This window comes from Panthera onca, chromosome C1 (genome assembly GCF_046562875.1).
Source record: "Panthera onca isolate mPanOnc1 chromosome C1, mPanOnc1 haplotype 2, whole genome shotgun sequence".
NCBI lineage: Eukaryota > Metazoa > Chordata > Mammalia > Carnivora > Felidae > Panthera > Panthera onca.
Genome location: NC_138346.1, coordinates 145,404,154 through 145,429,201, shown reverse-complemented (window position 1 = coordinate 145,429,201; position 25,048 = coordinate 145,404,154). Strand labels below are relative to the sequence as shown.

General features: G+C 37.1%; 1 protein-coding gene across 4 annotated transcripts in view; it reads left to right on the top strand.

Moving 5' to 3' along the window:
* The window catches only part of ZNF326 (zinc finger protein 326), a 45,639-nt gene extending 20,853 nt beyond the window's left edge, over positions 1 to 24,786 (top strand). For all 4 annotated transcript variants that reach the window (XM_060624505.3, XM_060624504.3, XM_060624506.3 and 1 more), the window contains 6 exons: positions 1,448 to 1,559; positions 5,258 to 5,405; positions 6,710 to 6,809; positions 9,200 to 9,330; positions 11,370 to 11,465; positions 13,380 to 24,786. In XM_060624505.3, the coding sequence (XP_060480488.1) occupies positions 1,448 to 1,559; positions 5,258 to 5,405; positions 6,710 to 6,809; positions 9,200 to 9,330; positions 11,370 to 11,465; positions 13,380 to 13,748 (956 nt within the window). In that variant the 3' untranslated portion in view covers positions 13,749 to 24,786. The remainder of the gene's footprint in view (positions 1 to 1,447; positions 1,560 to 5,257; positions 5,406 to 6,709; positions 6,810 to 9,199; positions 9,331 to 11,369; positions 11,466 to 13,379) is intronic.
* The last annotated feature ends 262 nt before the right edge of the window (positions 24,787 to 25,048 follow it).

Genomic DNA, 25,048 nt, shown 5'->3' with positions numbered 1-25,048 from the left:
TCATGAAGGGTGAGTCTTTCTATTTTGTTTTTCTTTTTAGGATTGTTGTCACTACTTTAGATCCCTTCCTTATGAGCTTTAGAATCAACTTGTCAATGTTTGCAATGAAATCAGTTAGAATTCTGATAGGGATTGCATTAAATCTGTAGATCAGTTTGGGGAGTACAACCATTTTAACAACGTTAAGTCTTCTAATCTCTGAACCATTTATTTCCATCTTCTTTAACCTCTTTTCAACAATGTTTTGTGGTGTTTTTTTTTTTTTTTTTTTTTGGTAAGTTCATCCTATATGTCTATCTACCTATCTTCTTATGTATATAATCTCTACACATAACATGGGGCTCAAACTCACAACTCTGAGATCAAGAGTCTCATGTTCTTCCAACTGAGTCAGCCGGGGACCCCTGTTTTGTAGTTTTTAAGTACTGTGTAAGTTTTACATTTCCTTTGTTAAATTTATTCCTATTTAGTTTTGTTGATGCTAATATGAATGAAATGGTTTTCTTAATTTCATTTTCAGTTTGCCTCTCAATTTTTTAACAATGTACAGATGGAAAATGTGACTGTCTCTAATTGTCAGTCCACAAGATTAAAAGCAAATTAAATTTCCAGAAGAAACACACCTTTTCCTGGTACCAAAAACCATGAAAAATTTCTTCCCTTTGTCCTCATAAAGGGGATTCTGTGTAATATGATAATACTACATCCTCAATAGTACCTTCCAAAAATAAATGTAATATCCAAGACAAAACTTTGAATCAAAATCATGTGAGAAGCCTTTTAAAACATATAGATGATCTGACTCCATCCTAAATAAGGATTTAGGGAAGAGGGGTAGACCAGGGCATGTGCATTTTTAAAAAGTGTCTCTGGGTAATTTTGATGTTTATGAGTGATTAGTGACTACACTAGGTGATTCAAAGGATCTAATTTCTACAGTTGTAATTACTATGCAGTTTGTCATGAACATGAGAAACGTATTTAAAAGCACTGAAGCCATAGGGGTGCCTGGGTGGCTCAGTCGGTTAAGCGTCCGACTTTGACTCAGGTCATGGTCTAATAGCTCTTGGGTTCAAGCCCCACGTTGGGCTCTGTGCTGACAGCTCGGAGCCTGGAACCTGCTTCAGATTCTGTGTCTTCATCTTTCTCTCTCTGCCCCTCCCCAGCTTGGGCTCGCTCTCTCTCTCTCTCTCTCTCTCTCTCTCTCAAAAATAAACAAACATTAAAAAAATTAAAAAAAAAAACCAAAACACTGAAGCCATGGTAATGATATTCAAATGAAAGAAGTTTAAGAAATACTGGTTAATCTCAAACTGATTTTTCTGGTGAGTTCAATTTAGATTGTGATCACCAAATATACCTTGCATGTTTAATGGTTTATGAAGTGGGAACTGAAAAGGGAGGATGGAAAAATGATATTTAATTTTGACTCTTGTTGATATCCTAGCAAAAACTGATCCTAAAAATGAAGAAGAAGAAAAGCGACGTATTGAGGCTCGGCGAGAAAAACAAAGGCGCAGAAGAGAAAAAAACAGTGAGAAATATGGAGATGGATACAGGTTTGTGCTTAGTAGAGTCTGAAAATTGGTCTTATTAAAAAACAGTTTCCTAGGAAATGCAAATACATCAGTTGGAATGTGAGAAAATTCATGGGGTCAAATGAAGAGGCTTGATCAAAGATACATAGGAATATTTTTGATTCTTGGTATTTATGTGCAGTCACCACTGAGAAAAATAAGAAAAAAGAGTTCCATCCCTAATGGTAATTTAAAAATAAAAAATACCTAGAAATACAGTATTCTTAAAAAAGAAATATGCATCATGACATGAAGAAAACCACAAAGTCTTGAGATTTGACTACATGGAGACATAGTGATATTCTTGGATAGAAAAACTAAATAGTAGAAATGTAACAAGTGTCATCAATCTTGATTCCAAAGAAGATTCTGTAAAAGAAGAGTAGATGAGTAGGTACTAGCTTTTCTAGATAATCGAAACATTTGAAAGCTGTAATAGTTAAAAATATGTGGCACTAAAAAAAGGCTATTAGTATAATAGGATTATTAACCTCTAAATACATGTGTTATATGTAAGAATGTAATATATAATACAGATGTTGCAAACAAAAGGAGAATTGCTTAAAAAGGGGGGGGGGTTGCTTGAACAACTGAACAATAAGAAAAATAGTTTAGACCCTTTCTTACACCAGTGAAGATGAATCCATTGGATTAAAGAACCTACAAAATGGAAAATAACAGGAAAATAAAATAGAATATTTTAATTGCTGCAGAAGTCTTTTTTCTAAGCTTAAAAGTGGTAGATTAAATTACAAAGGAAATAATGACCACATTAGTTTCAATAAAACTTTACACCTTGAAAACAGACAGACTTGGAAAATATTATAAACACAAGAATGATTAATATCTAAGGTAAATATCACCCAACCAGTATGTTATAAAAAGTAAAAACAAGATGCCTAATATATGATTGGGTGAAGGAACAATAGCTAGTTAATAGTTTTAGGGGAAACGCTGAAACTCATTGTAAGATAAACTGGGAATTTAAATAATAGCATGGCATTTTATTAGGAGAAAAGAAACATTGATTGACTAACATGGATACAATCAAAGCACACACTTATAATTGCTGGTAACCAAATAATATGGTTTTAACCACTTACTGGGAAGCAGTTTAACAGTCCTTAAAAATGTCTTGAATTTTTTTATAGTCCATGATCTCTCCAGGAAGATAATGTAAAAGTAGAAGAGTTTAATCTAAAAAGATGCCCTTTACAGATCCTCTGTTTCCCTTCTGTCTGACCCTCCGCTGCACACGCGCATGTGCTCTCTCTCTCTCTCTCTCTGTCAAAAATAAACATTAAAAAAAAGTTTAAAAAAACTAAAGCTTTGGATATGATATATCTGTGTTAATATACACGTGTGAATTGGAGAAAATGAAAGAACTGAACTTTCATTTAGCTGTAAATATAAATCTCATATAAGCTAAAGTATGTCAGTTCAATTAAATTGTCATTTTAGAATAAGAATCCTTTATAATAGTCTAAAATTATCATAATTTATCAGAGCAGTTTTGCTTTGAGTTAGGAAGGTAAGAGACTGACAATAAATAACTATTCTTGCGATACATTCTTTTTGGATATTTGAATGCTTTCAATATAATGGAGTAGAGGGAGCCGGGGGGAGGGGACAGGGGTGTGAGAGCTATAAACAAACAATAGTATAAAGGGAAGAGTGCCAGAAGAGAAGTACAAAATGATCTTACAGGAGGTGACTTCTCACTAGGAGTGCAGGAAAATCAGGGAAATGGATGGAGGCAGTATTTGAACTGACTTGGGAATGGTAGGATAAATAAAATAAATGGTAGGAGCTGTTAGGCAGCCCTGGTAGAGGGCATGGCTCGAGGTTACAGCAAGGAAACAGGGACCTTTCATTCATATTCTGGATATGGAAAGCTGTGTAGATTGAACAGGGCTCTAGTGGGGGTTGGCAAGTGTGATTTAATTTGAATATTTAACGAAGACATACTGTGTGCCAGATACTGTTAAAAGCATTCAGTAGGGGGATGGGGCACCTGGGTGGCCCAGTTGGTTGAGTGTCCAACCTCGGCTTAGGTTGTGATCTCTTGGTTTGTGAGTTGGAGCCCCGCATCGGTCTCTGTGCTGGCAGCTCAGAGCCTGGAGCCTGCTTCGGATTCTGTGTGTCCCTCTCTCTCTGCCCCTCTGTCTCTCCATCTCTCTCAAAGGTAAATAAACCTTAAAAAAATTTTCTTTATAAATATTTAGTAGGGGAGCACCTGGGTGGCTCAGTTGGTTAAATGTCTGACTCTTGATTTTGGCTCAGGTCATGATCTCACGGTTTGTGAGATCGAGTCCCACTTTAGGCTCTGTGCTGACAGTGTGGAGCCTGTTTGGGATTTTCCTTCCCTCTCTCTCTGCCCTTCCCTTCTTGTGCTCGCTTGTGTTCTCTCTCTCTCTCTCTCTCAAAATAAATAACTTAAAAAAAAATAAAAGTATTTAGTGGGTAAAGCCAACAAGATATAGGAGAGATTAAAAACTTTTTTTAAGGGCAGCTAAAAGTGTTTTGACTTTGTTTTATGATGCTTAAGTCAGTGAAGCCAGTAAAGTGCTGTTGTCTCTTTTAGGAAGTGACTAATTAATTGAATTATTACTGTGTGGCGGGAACTGTTCTAAGGGCTTTATATACATTTTTTTTTCCATCCTCAATGATACTTCTGTAAGGGTTCTCATTGCATTAAGATAAGAAAACTGTGATCCAGAGAAGTCAAGTAATTTGCCCAGTGTCTCACAAGGGGGCTCTGATATAAACCCAGCAGTAGGCTCCAGATCCCAAAGTTTTAACTAGGAAAATTAATATAATAGTGATATAAGGAATTAATTAGAGGGGCACCTGGGTGGCTCAGTTGGTTAAGCATCTGACTTCAGCTCAGGTCATGATCTTGCGGTTGGTGAGTTTGAACCCCGCATTGGGCTCCGTGCTGACAGTTCAGAGCCTGGAGCTTGCTTCAGATTCTATGTCTCCGTCGGTCTGCCCCTCCCTGGCTTTTGCGTGCACTCGCTCTCTCTCAAAAATAAACAAACATTAAGAAAAAAAAGAATTGGAAAATGGAGACTAGAGACAAACCAATGAAGAAACTATTGTTATAATTCAAGGAAAAGGAAATAAAAGGAATACATAAGATAGGAACACTTTATAGGAGAACAAAGGGAAATTCATATTGGAGTGGCTTCTGAGCTTCTAAATTTATCTAGCCTTGTCAGTCATCCTGAAGTGGTCCTTAGAAGGTAGGGTTTTTGGTCACCCAACAGCTCCAAAGGAGTGAATTATGGTTGTCTGATGTTCACCTGGCTTTGTTGGTTATTACCTTAGTGGACTGCAAGCTTGAGAGTGGAACAGAGTATAAAAATAAGTAGTGGAACTTCGGAACTTGGTATTTTTGGAAGTTTGCTTTGGCTTTATAACTCTAAACTTGAAGTGGATAGCTTAGGACTAGATTAAATAGATCCACTGATTCCATTATTTGCAAAGTGGTATATAATAGCAGTGTTGGCCAAATATTTAAAGAAATACTGTTTTTTCTGACTTCAGCTAAATTTAGATCAACCATAAGATGGTATAAAGGAAATCATTTATTTTGGTAAAATTAGTTTTATTGGCATGGTCTTATGAACTCTCAGTAAATAAGGCAATATTTAAGGAAAACTTTTTTTTCTTTATAGAATGGCATTCACATGTTCATTTTGTAAATTCCGAACGTTTGAAGAAAAAGATATTGAGCTACATCTGGAAAGTTCTTCACACCAGGAAACATTGGATCATATTCAGAAACAAACCAAATTTGATAAAGTAGTTATGGAGTTTTTGCATGTAAGTAGCTGTTTTTAAATCAAGAGGCACTTTATTTGTATTTTAATTTCTTAGTTTTTCAGTTTCCCACCTCTCTTCCAAGTTTCTAAAAATTTAATTGACTACTTAGAGAGTTTTTTTTAATATATGAAATTTATTGTCAAATTGGTTTCCAAACAACACCCAGTGCTCATCCCAAAAGATGCCCTCTTCAATGCCCATCATCTACCCTACCCTCCTTCCCACCCCCCATCACCCCTCAGTTTGTTCTCAGTTTTTAAGAGTCACTTAGAGAGTTTTTTTAAAAAAAACTAGATGTGAATTCCTCTGTAAAGATTTTAGATTTGTAATTTGAAAGAATATTTTATGTTTTTACAGTAGTTTATGGCAGAGGTGTCAGGAAAAAGAATTCCTTTAACACCTGATTATTGATGCAGAATCAGCTATCATAAGTTGAGAGTCTACTGTGTACCTAGTGTTGTGCTGGGTACTTTCATTCATTATTTCATTTGAGCGTCATCACAGTTCTTTTTTATCATGAAAGATCATGCTCAGAGCAGTGTAGTGACTCTTCCAGTTAAGTGGCAGTCTGAATTCAGAGCTAGAGAGCTGATGTCTGTTTAGTGTCCTTTCTATTATCAGTGTGTGGTCACTAGTTCAACAGTTTTTCTTGACTGTTTAACAAAAGGTGCTATGCAAGGACTGAAGACACAGATACCACCCTTAGTGAACTCAGAGTAATTGGAAAGAACACACTCATTTATACACAGATGACACAGTTAAGTCGGAGGGCCAGGAGTGAGGGTGTAGGCAGGGGGGTTTGGAAAAGGTGAGGATAGTTGGGGCCAGGGATGTTTAAGGAAGAGGCTAGAGCTGGACTGCTAATTGTACATATAGTTAGTTTGGGCAAAAGACATGGAATTGTTAGGAGGTTAGAAACACAGTGATCATTCATTCTTCCCCATCCATGCAGAATTGTGTACCTTTACAGAAATTTCTTTCTGTTAATTTCATTCCTTAACTGGTTCCTGTCATTTAGGACTTTAATGTACCACCTGCCCTGAGAAGACCTCTCTTAACTCTTCCAGCTCTGTTTGATTTCTCTTGTTCTTTATGCCTAAAATACACTTTGAAAGTGAATATTTTTTGTAAGTATCCCAGTAATTTATTTGTATTTGTATTTAACGATAGTCTTTTTCAACTGAATTATAAACTCCTTGAGGACAGATATTAGTTCTTATATAACAGATGTTATCTTCCATAGGCTGAGTTTGATGCTAAGCTCAGTGAAAACTTTTTGTGTTTCTTCCTATTTTGTTTTATAGGAATGTATGGTGAATAAATTCAAGAAAACATCTATTCGTAAACAGCAGACAAATAATCAAACAGAAGTAGTTAAAATAATTGAAAAAGATGTTATGGAAGGTAAGTATTTAAACAAAGTGTATTAGAAATTAACACATATATTTTACTTACCATAATCTATTTCAGTGTAGATGCTGCCCACTAGTGTGATCGAATCATATGTGGTAGCCGTGAGTAGGTCATCAGAGGTGACCTCCTTTTCCTCTTCTCATGTTTACGAATTTATCACTATCTACCATTATGTTTCTCACTTCAGTTTTACAAGAAAAATCAGCTTTTCCTCTAGGTGGAAGTGAATTCTTACATTCTGTCTTCTCACTTCTCATCTCTTTAAGGACTTTTGCTCAAATAGTGAACTCTTCTGTTTTTCTGTCTTTTTATTCCTCTTGATTCTGTCCCTGAAGCCTATGCTTTCATCTTTAAAAAAGAAAAAAAAAACTGCATCTTTTAAAAAAATTTATTTTATTTTATTTTATTTTTGAGACAGAGACAGACAGAGCACGAGCGGGGGTGGGGCAGAGAGAGAGAGACACACACACACAGTCTGAAGCAGGCTCCAGGCTCCCAGCTGTCAGCACTGAGCCAGACACAAGGCTCGAACTCATCAACTGCAAGATCATGATCTGAGCTGAAGTCAGACGCTCAATTGACCCAGCTACCCAGGTGCCCCCCAAAATCTCCATCTTTAAAAAAGAAAAGAAAAACAGATACTAGTTCCCCTAAAACTTGCTTTCCTATTAAACAACCATTCTTCTTTAAAGCATAGTCCATACTGATCTTTGTCTTCACTACCCATTACTACTTCGCCACAGTAGACCACTTGATGTTACCAGTGGTCTACCAAAACTGCTCTGACAGAGATTCCCGATACCAGTAGGGTGATTCAGTAGGTTCTTCTGAATCATTATTTTACTTCTCTAACATTTTCCACTATTTTTTGTGAATCTGTTTCCACCCCTAGTTTCTGTGGTAGCTCACTGTCCTGAGGTTCTTTATTCCTTTTCTTACTCATTGTGTTTTTATTTTATTTTATTTTATTTTATTTTATTTTTATTATTTTTTTAAGAATTTATTTATTTTTGAGACAGAGAGAGCAAGCAGGGGAGGGGTGAAGAGAATCCCCAACAGGCTCTGTGCTTTCCACACCGAGTCTGACTTGGCTTGAACTGAGATCATGAACTGAGCTGAAATCAAAAATCAGATGCTCAACCAACTGAGGCATCCAGGTGCCCCTCTCTATGAAGCTTTTAGAAGTTGATATTTCCCAGTATTCTGTTTTCAGTTCCATGATCTTCTCTTTTTATATTCCTTCCTTATGATTCATCTAATCTCAGAGCTTAAAACTATCTCCTCTGTGTTGATTACTTACATACTTCTGTCTCTAACACAGATCTATCTTCTGAACTCTTCTCTTGAACATCGAGATGCTTATTGGCCTTTCTCTTCAGCAGTCTTATAAAAGGAACGTATCAAAAAAATTTTGTGTGCTCTTTGGGCTTATTCCACCCCATTAAGAAAACAAAAACTCAGAAGACTGGTCTTTCATTTTCCTTGGAAGGTAGCCCCACCATCTAAGCCACAAGTATGAAGTTAGTCCTAAGTAATTTTACTTTATTATATCTATAACATTGTATCTTATTGGTTCTGTCTTTTAAATATCTTCCAAGTCTGCTTCTTTACCTCTTTAAATATTGCATCTGTTCAAGTCTTTATCGTTCTCTTGGCAGTTGTATTATTTTCCCAACTAGTGCCCTTACTTTCAGTCTTATCTCTTAAGTCTACTACATGACTGTAGTACTTCAAGAAGTTTAACTGGGTCTCCATCCTCTATAGGATAAACTTCAAATTCCTATGCCTGGCATGCAAAGTTCTCCATGATATAGGCCCTGCTCTTTTTGTCTCTTTTGTCCCTTCTTTATTCTCAGTGCCCCAGCTATATTGAATTACTTGGAACTCCCACAAAGTGCCATTTTCTCTCACCTTTCCCTTGCATACATTATAACTTCGCTTGTAATAAATCTTGATCACAGTTTTCAAGGTCCAACATATATTTTGTTTTTTGTGAATCCCAATTTTGACCTCTTTTTCCCTATCCTTGCCTACCCATATTCATTTTTATGGAAATTCTTTTTTTTAGTACAAAAATCAACATTTGTCTTCTTTCATATTATATATTTGGGGGACAGACTCCTGGGACTCAGAGCAGGATTGTAGAATATGCAAGGAAATATAACGTAATTCTGCTTTATAATTTTAATCTGTTATCCATAGTTTTAATCTATATATGCAGATTTATGAAACGTAGTAGAAAAACTCAACCTACATATCTTGATCTTCTTTTTGGAAGAAGGGGGTATAAATAACCATAGAAACGAAATAATAAAAACTCATTTTGTCAAAAATAAGAATATATGAATCATTACTTATTAATAACTTGCTTTCTTTTGTAGGTGTTACTGCAGATGATCACATGATGAAAGTGGAGACTGTTCACTGCAGTGCATGCAGTGTGTATATCCCTGCTTTGCATAGTTCAGTGCAGCAGCACTTAAAATCTCCTGATCATATCAAAGGGAAGCAGGTAAGTTTTGACCTGTCTTGATGAAGTCATTGAAATGTTCATTAATCCTTTATTGTCCTTTAACGTCTGTTGTTTCACACCTACCCGCTTACATACAGTCCTATTAATCTCATGTGTGAAAAACTGTAAAGATAACTAGAGAGGCAGTGTAGCATAGTAGTTAAGTTAAACATGGTGGTTAAGATTGGGCTCTGGAGCAAGAAGTCCTGGGTTGAATCCTGGTCCAGTACGTGATGTGTTAAGCAAGTAAATTAGCTTTTCTTTGTCCAAGTTTCCTTATTTGTAAAATGGGGATAGATAATCATTCTACTCTTGCATGACTGTTTAAAGATTAAGTTAGTTACAATAGAAAAGACACTTAAAATAGTGCCTGACAGGGGCGCCTGGGTGGCGCAGTCGGTTAAGCGTCCGACTTCAGCCAGGTCGCAATCTCGCGGTCCGTGAGTTCGAGCCCCGCGTCAGGCTCTGGGCTGATGGCTCGGAGCCTGGAGCCTGTTTCTGATTCTGTGTCTCCCTCTCTCTCTGCCCCTCCCCCGTTCATGCTCTCTCTCTCTCTGTCCCAAAAATAAATAAAAAACGTTGAAAAAAAAATTAAAAAAAAAAAAAATAGTGCCTGACACATAGTGTAAGCATTCAGGAAATCATAGCTATTGAACTGTTTTTTTCATTAACACTTTTTTAAGTTGGTTCAAAACAGTTTTATGAGAGAGAGTGTGTGTTTTAGAACAAAACGGAAAGATTTAATCATAACCTACATTTTTCTGATGGCTGGGAAAAATAAAAAAAACTAGCATTACCAGTTACTATCTACTGTTACATTTTTGAGTAGAATTTACTAAAATATTCTAGGAAAAATGTACTGTTTTCTTTTTGATTGGCATATTTCTGCTTCTAAATTGGTTGGTTTTGTTTAGTCCAGTTTATTTCAAATGTGTATATTGTGAGAAACTAGCTTGTTTGAGAAGCAAACTTAAAAATTCAAATATTACAGGCTTAAGTTTTAAATAGAGCATACTTGGGTCTTAAATTCATATTTTGTATTGATGTGATTTTCATTTAACTTAGACTTTGTTAGTCACTTTGAGCACATATAATCTCTTAAAAATCTTTGTCCTTTCTCTTCTCTTTTGGCATTCCCTTGACACTTTTTTGGCAACTAGACATTTTTTTTTAAATTTTTTTTTTTAACGTTTTATTTATTTTTGAGACAGGGAGAGTCAGAGCATGAACAGGGGAGGGTCAGAGAGAGGGAGACACAGAATCTAAAACAGGCTTCAGACTCTGAGCTGTCAGCACAGAGCCTGACACGGGGCTTGAACTCACGAACCAGGAGATCAAGACCTGAGCCGAAGTTGGCCGCTTAACCGACTGAGCCACCCAGGCGCCCCCAGACATTTTTTTTTTTTTTTAACATTTATTCATTTTTGAGAGACAGAGACAGAGCGTGAGTGGGGGAGGGGCAGAGAGGGAGGAAGACACAGAATCTGAAGCAGGCTCCAGGCTCTGAAGTGTCAGCACAGAGCCCGACGCAGGGCTTGAACTCATGGAACACAAGATCATGACCTGAGCTGAAGTCGGATGCTTAACTGACTGAGCCACCCAGGCGCCCTGGCAACTAGACATTTCATATTAACCTGTCCTCCTTTGTATAATGCAGTCTTAGGCTAACTATAGCCCAGAGGAGGACTATTCTAGCAGTATGAAAAATTGTTCTTTCTCTTTTGATAGCATGAAAATTAGTAGTTAGAATAGTTAGGGTGGGGGAAAGTGCATGTATAGTAGAAAGGAGAGCAACTGTTTAGTAGACCTAGATGTGTCATATGTAGTAACTGAGTGAATGAGTCTGATTGGCTTATTGAATCTTCATTATGTTAATCATGGATGGTTTAGATTGTGTCACAGTAGTTGTTGCTTTATAGCTTAATTTGCCAGGAGAGAAATAATTTAAATCTAGGAATTTGAGCAGACAATGTTGTTTTAATTATAGAAATATTCATGGCATGGTTTTCAGGTACCTCACTGTGTTCTATTTTTCATAGGCTTATAAAGAACAAATAAAAAGAGAGAGTGTCTTGACTGCTACAAGCATTTTAAATAATCCAATAGTGAAGGCGCGATATGAACGTTTCGTTAAGGTAAGACTTTAGGGCAAAACCTTTTTAGGTTACATTGTAATATCTTTATAATCAAATGATGACATAGTAACTGATATTAAAATATAGTGCAACATTAGGAAGACTTTTACTTAATATCTTGCATATAGGTAAAAACATTGTTTTTCCTAATTGTTGGGATTTGTTGGGAGAGGGAACAAGAAGTCATTCCTCTCTCATTTCTTTCTCACCGTGGATCATTTGAGAGAGATTCAGGAGTCTGATAGCAGATCATAATGTTAGCTTTATTCTTGATTTTTAAACAAAGGAGGACTTGAGGGATATGTCTTAACATGTGTAGTTACTGTGGACCTTAAGTTTATTTTATTTTGAGAGAGAGAGAGAGAGAGAGAGAGCTGGTGTGAGTGGGGGAGGGGCAGAGAGGGAGAGGGAGAGAGAGAGAGCATCCCAAGCAGGCTCTGAGTTGCCAGCTGTGGAGCCTGATAATGGGGCTCAAATCCACGAACTGTGAGATCATGACCTGAGCCGAAACCAAGAATCAGATGCTTAACTGACTCAGTCACCCGGGTGCTCCCTGTATTTCACTTCCAAATTAGATAAACTTTTATCTCCCCAGCTTCTGTTAACTGGTTCAGCCAGACAGCAGTAGGCTTCCTTAGCTTACCACATGTGCATATTATGTAGAAAGTACCTAAACTAAGGAGAACTCTTCTAGAATTTTTTACTATGAATGTGATCCGTGGACCAGCAATATTGGTATTTCCTGGGAGTTCATTAGAAATGGAGAGTTGCATTTGAGCAAGATCCCAATTGATTCAGAAACATGTTAAAATTCAAGAAGCACTGGTGTCGAGTTACTCAATGGTATCCCTTTGTTCAGCTTTCCTGTCTGCTGTGTTCCCTGATGTTATTCCCCAGAACATCCTCTGCCCATGGTCAGCTCTGGTCATGTCTTAAAAACTCTTTCAACTTTCAAGTGCTCTCAGTCTGACAGAATATCTTTTTAAATCTTTGTCCTATGAAGATATAATCAGTTCATCAATTTATCCCATTTCTTCAACTGCTTCTACTTCACCCCCTCGCCTGGATACTCATGGTCAGTCCTTCCAACAATGCAGTGCTGCCATTCCAAAAGTCCTCACTCATTCTTCCACCACTTACCAGTTCCCAGCACTATGCCCTCTGTGGTTAGACTGTCTTCACTGCAAGTATCATGGAATTGTACCATTGCTGTGTTTGCCAGGTTTTCGCTGCAGTTCACAGTAATTTTGCGCATTACCAACCGATGTAATGTGCTTCCTACAGTGACTGTTTCAAAGCTTTTCCATTTTTTTTCTTTAAAATTTTTTTTGAATGTTTACTTATTTTTGATACAGAGAGAGAGCATGAGCAGGGGAGGGGCAGAGAGAGAGGGAGACACAGAATCCGAAGCAGGCTCCAGGCTCTGAGCTGTCAGCATAGACCCTGACGCGGGGGCTCGAACCCATGAACCGTGAGATCATGACCTGAGCCGAAATCAGACGCTTAAGCGACTTAGCCACCCAGACGCCCCAAAGCTTTTCCACTCTTAACCTGTTTTCAGAGATCCTACCACAGAAGTACATTGAATCCTGGTGTAATTGAGTAGGACATAAATCTCTATCTGTTTCTACCAGAACCCACATATTTGCTTTTGTCATATGCATATGATTTTAGAAATTAGGTTAGGAAAATGTGGCCTTTAAGCGTTCCAGTTTATGGAATATAAAGAAATGACTTCAGTAATTTATTTATCCACTTTGGTATGAAATAGGTGCTGAACAAATATGTCATGATTTGTCATAAGTTAAAAAGCTTCAGAGTGTATTTATTTTTGATGTTACAGCAAATAAAAATTGCACTGGTAACAAAAATGAATATGCTGATTTTAAAAGCTGTTTTTCCTCATGTTTTTAGGGTGAGAATCCTTTTGAAATTCAAGATCATTCTCAAGATCAACAAATAGAAGGAGATGAGGAGGAGGAAGAAAAGATTGATGAACCTATTGAAGAAGAGGAGGAGGAGGAGGAGGAAGTGGAGGAAGTGGGGGAAGTAGAGGAAGTAGAAGAAGTGGAGGAAGCAGAAGAAGTGGGAGAAGGAGGAGGAGTGGAGGGAGCGGGAGACACAGAGGAAGCAGGGGACCAGGAGGCAGTGGGGGAAGGAGAGGCAGCCGGGGAGGGAGAAGCAGTGGGGGAGGGAGGAGTGGGGAAAGGAGAGGAAGTAGAGGAAGAAGCAGCAAAGGAAAAGCCTGTTGACTTCCCTGTTGACCAACCTGAAGAAAATTAAATAGAAGGTATTAGTCAGATTTAAAAGAAGCTTTAAATTTCTCTTGTAATGTGGAAAAGGGTAAGAATTTTAATAGTTTAAAATATGAGAGTTAACACCCATATTGCATGCATTCCACACATTCAGATTTGTTTTATATAATTTCTAAATGTTTGGCATTTGTTTAATAAAATGAGGGTAAGACTATTTTAGTTTAGTTTTTATAGTTACCAACTTAGATTAGATAAATTGTTTGTATAATTTTTAAGCTTAATTTTTATTACTTTAATTGGTGTTAAGGATAACAGATGTGTATTGTTAGTATATCTATTCTAATCATTTGAACTTAAATGCTGCTGTTGGGAGTATATATTCAAGTGTGCATTAATGTTTTCAATACTTACCCTAGAAGAGATAAATTGGGCAAGTATTTTGTGCTCTGACTGTGTATTTTTTTACTGCATTGGACATTGAATAGTAATTTGCGTTAAGATACGCTTAAAGGCTTTTTGTGACCATGTTTCCCTTTGTAGCAATAAAACGTTTTTTACAAAAACTCTTTCCCTGGATTAGCAATTTTAAATGAAATGATTCATCAATTAAATTAGTATTTAAAATGAGATTTTGCCTTAATGTAGGAGTTTAGCTCACTGATATTTCGAGATGATTGAGACGAGTTGAAGAAGAAATTTACTTCCATCATTTTAAAAGTACTACTAAAATATTTTTTAACATATTTCAAGTTGAGGTCAGTCCATAACTGACTTGTTTATACTTGTTTTAATTCCTTTCTTTTCTTTGTGCCTATGTCAGATCTTGAAATCTTGAAAATACATTTGAATACAAATAATTTTTTATAGTTGTGTTAGTTCTTTTGTCATGTCTGTTTGTAGCTGAAGAACCAAGAAGCAAAAGTAATCACTTTTCTAAAAAACAAGTATTTCTTTCCTGAATATTTCTCTCCTTTTAAAAAAAAAACTTTTTATAGTTTAAAAAAACTTCTTTCAGCTTACATACTGAAGAAGAGATGAGACTGACAGATGGTCTATTTTCTTTAACTTTTTTTTTTTTTTTAATGTTTATTTATTTTAAGAGAGTGAGGGCAGGGGAGGAGCAGAGAGAGAGGGAGACACAGAATCTGAATCAGGTTCCAGGCTCTGAGCTGTCAGCACAGAGCCCACGTGGGGCTCGAACTCATAACCTGAGCCAAAGTTGGAAGCTCAACCGACTGAGCCACCCAGCTGCCCCCAGATAGCCTATTTTCAAATGACCATCTATGTCACTGAAAAATAGTGCTCTTATTTCTTTGAATCTTTACTCTGGAGGGGGACTCAGTGAAATAAAATAGCTTCTCAAAATACTGAGGCATTGAATGGATGAATATATAGGAATATTAAGTAATCTTAAGGCATTGAGTGTGTGAATATATAGCCATTTGTAGAATTTCACTTTTTTGCATACAACAAAACTTTTAAAATTACATTTTTGGAGGCTGTGTTGTGGGCTAGATTTGCTTATCTTTAAGCTTTAAGTCATTTGTATCCATTTACAGGGATTTAGAGCCAAATACGACTGGAGAAAATTGGGATCCTATCTAAGAGTCTGTATTTACCTAAATAGGCTTCAGAAAGCTTTTGCGCTCAGGAGTTAAAATTTTAAGGATAATAGGACTTGATCGACCTTCTGTTTCTCATTTATTTAGTTTCTACTTTATTTAAAAATACTTGTGGAAGGGTAAGGTAAAAAGAGAACAGATCCCTCTGAGGTATAATTAGTGGGTTCTCTTGGCACTAAGTGGGTGTTTTTTTAAAAAAAGAATGTCCCTAGCAATTTGAGGTTTTAAACATTTGGAAAGAATCCTGAATAACAAGAATCTGTATAACAACTTCTAAGTAAATGTTTTATTTTATTTTAATTTAAATTTAATTTTACTAATTTTTAAAAATGTTTATTTAGAGAGTGTGCATGTGTGTGCAGGAAGGGCATAAAGGGAGAGAGAATCTCAAGCATATACCATACTGTCAGTGAAGAATCCGACTCGGGGCTCAATCCCACAAACCACGACATCAGGACCTGTGCCAAAATCAACAGTTAGACACTTAACCAATTGAGCTACCCAGGTGCCCCAGTTTTATTTGTTTTTTAAAGATTTTAAAGTAATCTCTACACCCAGTGTAGGGCTCGATCCCTGAGGTCAAGAGTAGCCTGCTCCACCTACTGAGCCAGCCAGGTCACCTATAAATGTAGAGTAAGAGAGAAAGAACATGTGGGTAGCAATACTTGTGGGAAACATACAAAAACCTTCATTCAGACTAGCTTATTTGCAAAGTATTATTAATAAAGTATATTTTGTTAATTGTACTTAATTTAGAAATTCAAATTTATGTATATCCTGTTAGATAATTTGTAGTTAGGCAATTTATTTCATTTTTTAAATGTTTTTAATGTTTATTTTTGAGACAGAGACAGAGTGTGAGTGGGAGAAGGGCAGAGAGAGGGGGGGACACAGAATCTGAAGCAGGCTCCAGGCTCTGAGCTGTTAGCACAGAGCCCAATGTGGGGCTCGAACTCCTGGATCGCAAGATCATGACCTGAGCTGAAGTGGGACCTTAACCGACTGAGCCACTCAGGCACCCCTGTAGTTAGGCAATTTAATTTGCAGGCAGATTGATTTTTGTGATCCTTAAAGTTTATATTTTCAATACTTTTCTGATAAGGATTTGTATGATATCTTTTAACTTTCAACTTCTGTTATCCAAGTGTTACTTGTGTGTTTATTAAAAAACAAAACGTGGGGCGCCTGGGTGGCTCTGTTGTTTTAAGTGTTGGACTCTTGATTTTAGCTCAGGTCATGATCTCATAGTATGTGAGATGCCCTCCCCCGCTCATGTGAATGCACATGCTCTCTCTCAAAATAAATAAACATTAAAGAAAAAGAAAGCATGTAATTACAATAGCCAAAGAAATTTATATATGATTTACACAGTTGGTTAAGCCAGATGCCTAGGGATTGTCCTATATTCTTCCCTTTTTATCACCTCCTACCTCCAGGCTACTGGAAAGTCTGTGTTTTCTACTTCCAAATTTTATCTGACTACCATTCCCAGTTCGAGTCCCCATCATCTCTTACCTGGATTATTAAAATAGTTTATTAACTAATCTCGTTTCCACTCTTGCCCTGCTAGATTCAGTTTTCCACACACAAGCGTAATTTTCTAAAAATAGAATTCAGGTAATACTAGTCTCCTGCTTCTTTTTGTATCTGTACAATTTAAACTCCTTATAGCAATCAGGCCTGGCCTAGCATTCCTGCTTTATATCATGCTATTCTTCTCTCCAGCCACGGTTGTCTTCTGTTTAAAAAAATTCATTTTTAAAAATGTATTTTGAACGAGAGAGCATAAGTGGGGGAGGGGCACAGGGAGAGGGAGAGAGAGAATCCCAAGCAGGCTCAGTGCTGTCAGGTGGAGCTGAATGTGGGGCTTGACCCCACGAACCGTGAGATCACGACCTGAACCAAAACCAAGAGTCCAGCACTCAGTGGACTGAGCCATGCAGGCACCTCTCTCCATAATATTTTACAAAAGCATTAGAATGGCCTGTTTCAAATCTCTAGGAGTGAGAAAACCGGGTCTTGTTCTTGTTTTTGTTCTTTTTCTCCCGTTGGATTATGTAATTCTTACAAGTATGTGAAGTTTTTTTTTTTTTTTTAATGTTTGTTTATTTTTGAGAGAGAGAGAGAGAAAATGAGTGAGCAGGGGAAAGGCAGAGGGAGACACAGGATCCTAAGCGGGCTTTGTGCTGACAGCAGACAGCCCGATGTGGGGCTCAGACTCACGAACCAACAAAGCCAAAGTCAGATGCTTAACCAATTGAGCCACCCAGGTGCCCCCATGAAATTCTAATAGTAGGAAAAAAAAATTCTAATAGTAGGACTAACAGTTTTTCCATATAACAAGCAGCTCTCTGTTGCATCATTCCCCTACTTGAAATCCTTCAGTGGCTTTTTATACATGTCAGTGTAACATCCAGAGATCCTTTTAGTGTGACATCTGTGGTTCTCTATGTTTTGTACCTTGCCTGCTTCTCTAACCTTGTATGTCAGTCTTGACTTATTTATATTAACTGCCTGTGCCTGTAAACATTTGAATTTATGATCCTGCATCAGGAGGCAGAGTGGATCCTAGAATTGCCAAGATTTAACTACAATCTGTGTTATAGCATCTAGATGTTATATTTATATTTCATAATACTATAGCTTATTATAAAATATACTTATATTTTCAAATATATGTATTATATTTTATAATAGTATATTATGTAATATATCTAAAAAAAAAAAGCATTAATCCGAAGAATGAGATGAAAATAAAATATCTGCAGAAATTTGTGTACCAAAAATCATGGACATACAGAAAAAAGAACTACAAAGGCAAATGTTGGTTATGCATGTTAAAAAGTATCTGAGAATTCACTTTTTATTGGCAAGGTTGTTCTTATTTAGAGATACATAGTATCAGGTTATCTTATTATCAGGCTTATATTATTTGACATTTACTTTGCCTACCAAATTGTCCTTACTGTGAATACAAACTTTATATGTATTTAAAATACACAAAACTTAAAACTTACCACTTTCAACCATTTTTGAGTGTACATTTCAGAGGCTTTAATGACAAACTATTTATTTTTAAAAAAATATTTGTTAATGTTTAATTATTTTTGAGAGAGAGACTGAGTGTTAGTGGGGGAGAGGCAGAGGAGGAGACAGAATTGGAAGCAGGCTCCAGGTTCTGAGCTGTCAGCACAGAGCTCCAGGTGGGACTCGAACTCACAGACCAGGAGATCATGACCTGAGTGGAAGTCAGACACTTAACCGACTGAGCCACCCAGGCACCTCATTGACAAACTTTTTAAAAGAAACATTTGTTTTGAGAGAGCATGGGTGAGCGCACAAGTGGGGAAGGGGCGGAAAGAGTGAGAGAGAATCCTAAGCAGGCTCCACACGGTAAGCACAGAGCCCAACTCGGGGCTTGATCCCATGAAATCAAGAGCTAGATGCCTAACCCACTGAGCTACCCAGGTCCCCCAACAAACTTTTGATTCACATTTGGAATCCCTTGTAGTTCTGCTGATGGACAGAAAATGGAGTAGTCATGCCGGCCAGAAGTATTTTAGCTCATGTGACAGTTAATAGTTCATATTATAAATTAACAATGTGACTTTATTTGGTAGGTAGTCCTTACCCTGATAACTTCTCTATTTGATACGCAAATAAAATCAAGGGGGACTGCAAGGCTGGAGGGCAGACCCTTGGGTGTGGTAAATTCAGTCCCTGCTGCCATCAGTTTGGACCTCCTCAGAAGCAGTTATGGTAGTCTCTTTCTGCCTTCCTTTCCCCATCTGATTTTCCTAATTTTTCTTAAATTAAAAAAAATTTTTTTAAATTATTATTTTCAAATGTTTATTATTTATTTTTTAAATTTATTTTTTAATTTACATCCAAATTAGCATACAGTGCAACAATGATTTCAGGAGTAGATTCCTTAATGCCCCCTACCCATTTAGCTCATTCCCCCTCCCACAACCCCTCCAGCAATCCTCTTTGTTCTCCGTATTTAAGAGTCTCTTATGTTTTGCCCCCTCCCTGTTTTTATATTAGTTTTGCTTTCCTTCCCTTATGTTCATCTGTTTTGTATCTTAAATTCCTTATATGAGTGAGTCATATGATATTTGTCTTTCTCTTACTAATTTTGCTTAGCATAATACACTCTGGTTCCATCCACATTGTTGCACGTGGCAAGATTTCATTCCTTTTGATTGGCCGAGAAATACTCCATTGTATATATATATATATACTCCACATACATATATATACCACATCTTCTTTATCCATTCATCCATTGATGGACATTTGGGTTCTTTCCATACTTTGACTATTGGCAATAGCGCTGCTATAAACATTGGGCTGCAAGTGCCCCTTCCAAACAGCTCACCTGTATCCTTTGGATAAATACCTTGTAGTGCAGTTGCTGGGTTGTAGGGTAGTTCTATTTTTAATTTTTTTTTTTATGTTTATTCATTTTTGAAAGACAGAGACAGAGCACAAGCAGGGGTGGGATGGAGAGGGGGGGGACGCAGAGTCCGAAGCAGGCTCCAGGCTCTGAGCTGTCAGCACAGAGCCCAACGCGGGGCTCGAACTCACATACCGTGAGATCATGACCTGAGCCGAAGTCAGATGCTCAACCGACTGAGCCACCCAGTCGCCCCTCTATTTTTAATTTTTTGAGGAACCTCCATGCTGTTTTCCAGCGTGGCTGCATCAGTTTGCATTCCCACTGGCAGTGCACAAGGGTTCCTCTTTCTCTCCACATCCTCGGCATCTGTTGTTTCCTGAGTTGTTAATGTTAGCCATTCTGACAGGTGTGAGGTGGTATCTCATTGTGGTTTTGATTTGTATTTTCCTGATGATGAGTGATGTTGAACATTTTTTCATGTGTCGGTTGGCCATCTGGATGTCTTCTTTGAAGAAGTGTCTTCGTGTCTTTTGCCCGTTTCTTCACTGGATTTTTTGGGTCTTGAGTTTGATAAGTTCTTTATAAATTTTAGATACTAACCCTTTATCTGTCATTTGCAAATATCTTTTCCCATTCCATTGGCTGCCTTTTAGTTTTGCCGATTGTTTCATTTGCTGTGCAGACTTTTTATTTTGATGAGGTCCCAATAGTTCAATTTTGCTTTTGTTTCCCTTGCCTCCAGAGATGTGTTGAGTAAGAAGTTGTTGCAGCTGCAGTGAAAGAGGTTTTTGCCTGCTTGCTTCTCTAGGATTTTGATGGCTTCCTGTCTTACATTTAGGTCTTTCATCCATTTTGAGTTTATTTTTGTGTATGGTATAAGAACCTGTGTGTGGTCCAGGTTCATCTTTCTGCATGTCGCTGTCCAGTTTTCCCATCACCATTTGCTGAAGAGACGGTCCTTACTCCATTGGATATTCTTTCCTGCTTTGTCAAAGATTAGTTGGCCATACGTTTGTGGGTCCTTTTCTGGGTTCTCTATTCTGTTCCATTGATCTGAGTGTCTGTTTTTGTGCCAGTACCATGCTGTCTTGATGATTACAGCTTTGTAGTATAGCTTGAAGTCTGGGATTGTGATGCCTCCTGCTTTGGTTTTCTTTTTTAAGACTGCTTTGGCTATTCGGGTTTTTTTTTTTCTTTTTCTTTTTTTTTTTTTGACTCCATACAAATTTAGGATTGTTCTAGATCTGTGAAGAATGCTGGCATTATTTTGATAGGGATTGCCTTAGAAAAAAATTTTTTAAAAGACTGTGTTAGAGGTAGGGGTGAGGCAGAGTTGATGGTGATAAGAGATGGCTTTCTTGGTGACTAAGAGTGTGTAAGGGAACAACTATAAGCTGCTTAGTTATTAGAGGAATATAATTTATGAATTTGGGGAGAGGTCCAGATTAAAATGGCATACTGGAATCAAGTCATTATCTTCTGAAGTTCTATTAAAATTACAGAACAGACAATGATAAAAAATGCAAGTAATAACAGTAAATTCATAACCACAATGGAAAGACAACAAGGTTACTGCGAAGCATTTCTACAAGATATAAAAGAAGGAACCAGATCTTGGTGAAACAGAGAGGCACAGTCACATCGAGATGAAAGTTAAGGAAGTGAGTGCCTCCATGTTTTAGAGGTAGCTGTGAGTGTGGCTGGCTGTAGCATGGTAAGCCATGTTATTAAAGGACTTGAATAGTTACGCTAGTCCCTGGCTCAGAAGCCTTAGTCTAGGATATTCTTCCAAGATAAAGTCATAGCACAGTTTGCTGTTTGCCCATCAGAGCGTAACTTCTGATGTAGTAGACTCTCAGAGCATATATACAGCAGCCATCAAAGTGTGGTAGTGCCCTAGGTGTTTTGTGGATCCCACAAAGAGCTCTGATTCCTCATACTTAGAAAACAGGCAAACAGAAAAACTTGGTGGCTGTCCATTTCCCATTTTCTTACTGACTGCGCCTCCCTCCTCTCTCATACAGTTAAAATGCTAGGTTACTTGTAATCAAAATCTGCCAGGGTATTTCACTCAAATTGAGAGAATAAACTCCAGGTATTAAAACTGAAAAGTCTAGTAGTTTCACAGACCGCCATCTGTAAGCCTCCTACTGCCTGTTGTTGTGTGGATTTTACATTTTTAAAGGGTTGTGGAAACAACAATATGTGACAGACATCTAATACGGCCTTAAAAGCCTAAAATACTATTAACTGGCCCTTTACAGAAAAGTTGCTGACCCCTTGTTTCTCATTTATCAGTAATAGACAACACAGAAGCAACAGACGTTTAAGGAAGAAAGCAACATGAAAAATAGGTAGTATACTTAATAAGCAGAAATAATCCTGAGGATACAATTCAGGGAAAACAAAACTTTAAAATATTTTAGTACATACTAAAGTAAATTTAGTATTATATGTAAAAATAGCAATAAGTATAAGTTTTCTATATAATTCTTAGATACAGTGTTACATATCATTATACTCTCCAAAGAAATTTTAGAGGTTATTGCACTAGTTTAAAAAAATGCAAACTGCTATGAGAAAGAAATATCTTGGAAATAAAAAATAACTGCTGAAATAAAAATCTATTTTAGGCCAAGTAGTTGAATAAACATGGCTGAAAATCAAATTACTGAGCTAGAATTTTAAGCTGAGGGATACTTCCAGACTCATATAAGAATAGGTCAAATAGGTGGAAATTATGAGAAAAGTTGAGATGTAGAAGATTCAGATAAACACCATCCATTTAAAATGAAATTTCATGGGGCGCCTGTGGGTCTCACACAGTTGAGTGTCTGACTCTTGATTTCAAGAGTCATTTCAAGAGATTTCATGGGGGCGCCTGTGGGTCTCACACGGTTGAGTGTCTGACTCTGACTCAGGCCATGATGTCACAGTTCCTGGGGTCAAGTTCTACATTGGGCTTTGTGCTGACAGCAAGGAGCCTGCTTGGGATTCTCTCTCCCTCTCTCTGCCCCTCCTCCACTTGCACGTGTGCTCTCTCAAAATAAATAAATGTTTAAAAAAGATAAAATGAAACTTCATGAGGTCTGGAGCCATATGTGTAGGAAGTTTAGCGTTGAAAATCCTGCATGTTATCACAGTACCAGGTGCATGAAATGCTCAGGAAATACTTTTGAATGATTGAATATATGTATATGTGTTGGAGGTTCAGAAGTCGATAACAGAAAAAGTAAAGAAAAGAAATAATAGGAAAAAAATGTTTTTCTGATAAAAGACTGGCCATATATTAAAAGCTCTACGTACTGAGGAAAAATAATTAAAAAGGAGATGAACACTTAAAACATATTCCGACTAAATTTGTGTAATCCTAGGATTATGAGAACAATCTCAAAATTTCTAAAGAGAAACAATATACCTGTAAAGGGAAAGGATCACATTGGTCTCAGATTTGTCATCTGTATGTTGGCGTGCTAGAAGACAACTGTTAATTTTTAAAATTGTGTGGGAATGGGGTCCTGGGTGGCTCAATTGGTTAAGCATCCGACTTTGGCTCAGGTCATGATTTTGCAGTTTGTGAGTTCAGGCCCTGCATTGGGCTCTGTGCTGACAGTACGGAGCCTGGAGCCTGCTTCAGATTCTGTGTCTCCCTCTTTCTCTGCTCCTCCCCCTCTCAAAAATAAACATTAAAGTTGTGTGGGAAAATTACTTTGAATTTAGAATTCTATCTTGAGCTAAACTGTCATTTTAAGAGAGAGGGCACAATAAAGACATTAAAAAAAATCAAGAACATGGAAGGATTCAGAAATTAACTCAAAACTATGCACAACATGATTTCAAATTATAATGAAAAACTGTTGATGAGAAACTGACAAATTTGCAATTAGAACGAGGTATTTGAACACAACTCTTTTAGAAATTATTGACTGAAGAGTTTAAAATTGAGGACACAGGTTTTGAACTATATAATTCAGAAACTTCAATAGTTACAGAGAACTTCTTTTCAAATACTGTGAGAAATGACCATGAAGCAGGCCACAAGAAATTATGTACAGGCTCTGTCCTGCTATCACAGTGCAATAAGCTAGAAATTATGGGTAGCAATCAATTAATAAAATCTAGTCAGAACACATGGTCCTCCAAATGCTTGCATTTAAAATGAAACAAAACCATACAAAACTTTAAGGAAGAATTTCTTTAAGCCTTTCCAGATTATACAGAAATCTGAAATACCTCTCGATTTGGTCTCTGAGACTGGCAGAACGCTTATTCCATAATGTCCAGCAAAGATAACTATAGACCAATCTCACTTAGGAGAAAATAGAATCATTGAAAAAACATTAGCAAATTAAATCCAAGAAAATGTGTCATGGCAAAGTAGGGTTTATCCAAAGCATAGAGCATCATCTATCAATGTAACTCAATACATTAGGAAGTCTATTATTGTAACTTAAAAAAAAAAAAAAGGCAGATGAAACGAGAAAAAGTCACATAATCTCAACAGATGCTGGAAAAACATTCCCTGAAATTTAACGCTCAATCCAGATTTAAATCTTGTCAGGCTAGGAATAGAAAACTTTTTAACTTGGCTGAGGACATCAACAGAAGCCTTCATCAAACATCCACATTTGAGACAGGATCAAGCCTACTGGCTGTACACTTACTGACAAGAAATAGAAATACCAGGGAGAGAGAACACAGTCATTATTTCAGGCAATGTGATATGGAGATAGTGGATTAATTGAAGAGGATTAATTGAAAAACAAATGTACTTTCATTTAATAGTCAACATATAAAAACCTGTAGCTTTCTATAGACTAGTATGGCCAATTTGAAATGTAATTTTGAAAAACCTTATTTGTGGAGTGCCTGGGTGGCTTAGTGGGTTGAGCTGCCAACTGCGGCTCAGCTCATGATCTTGCGTTTGTGGGTTTGAGCCCCGTGTTGGGCTCTGTGCTGACAGCTCAGAGTCTGGAGCCTGCTTCAAATTCTGTGTCTCCTCTCTCTGCCCCTCCCCTGCTTGCGATCTGTCTCTTTCTGTTTCTCAAAAAATAAAATAAGATGTTAAAAAAAACCCTTATTTGCAATAAAAATCTGAACTATTATCTAGGTATAAACCTTAATGGGAAAAGTATAAGATCTATATGAGGAAAACTACACATTTTAATAAAGGGCATAAAATGCCTGAATAAATAGTAAGCATTCTATATTCCTGTTTGTAAAAACTTAACATTGTCCAGATGTTAATTATCCTCGAACAAATTCATCAAATTAAAATTCCAATAGGATTTTGTTACTTAGAAT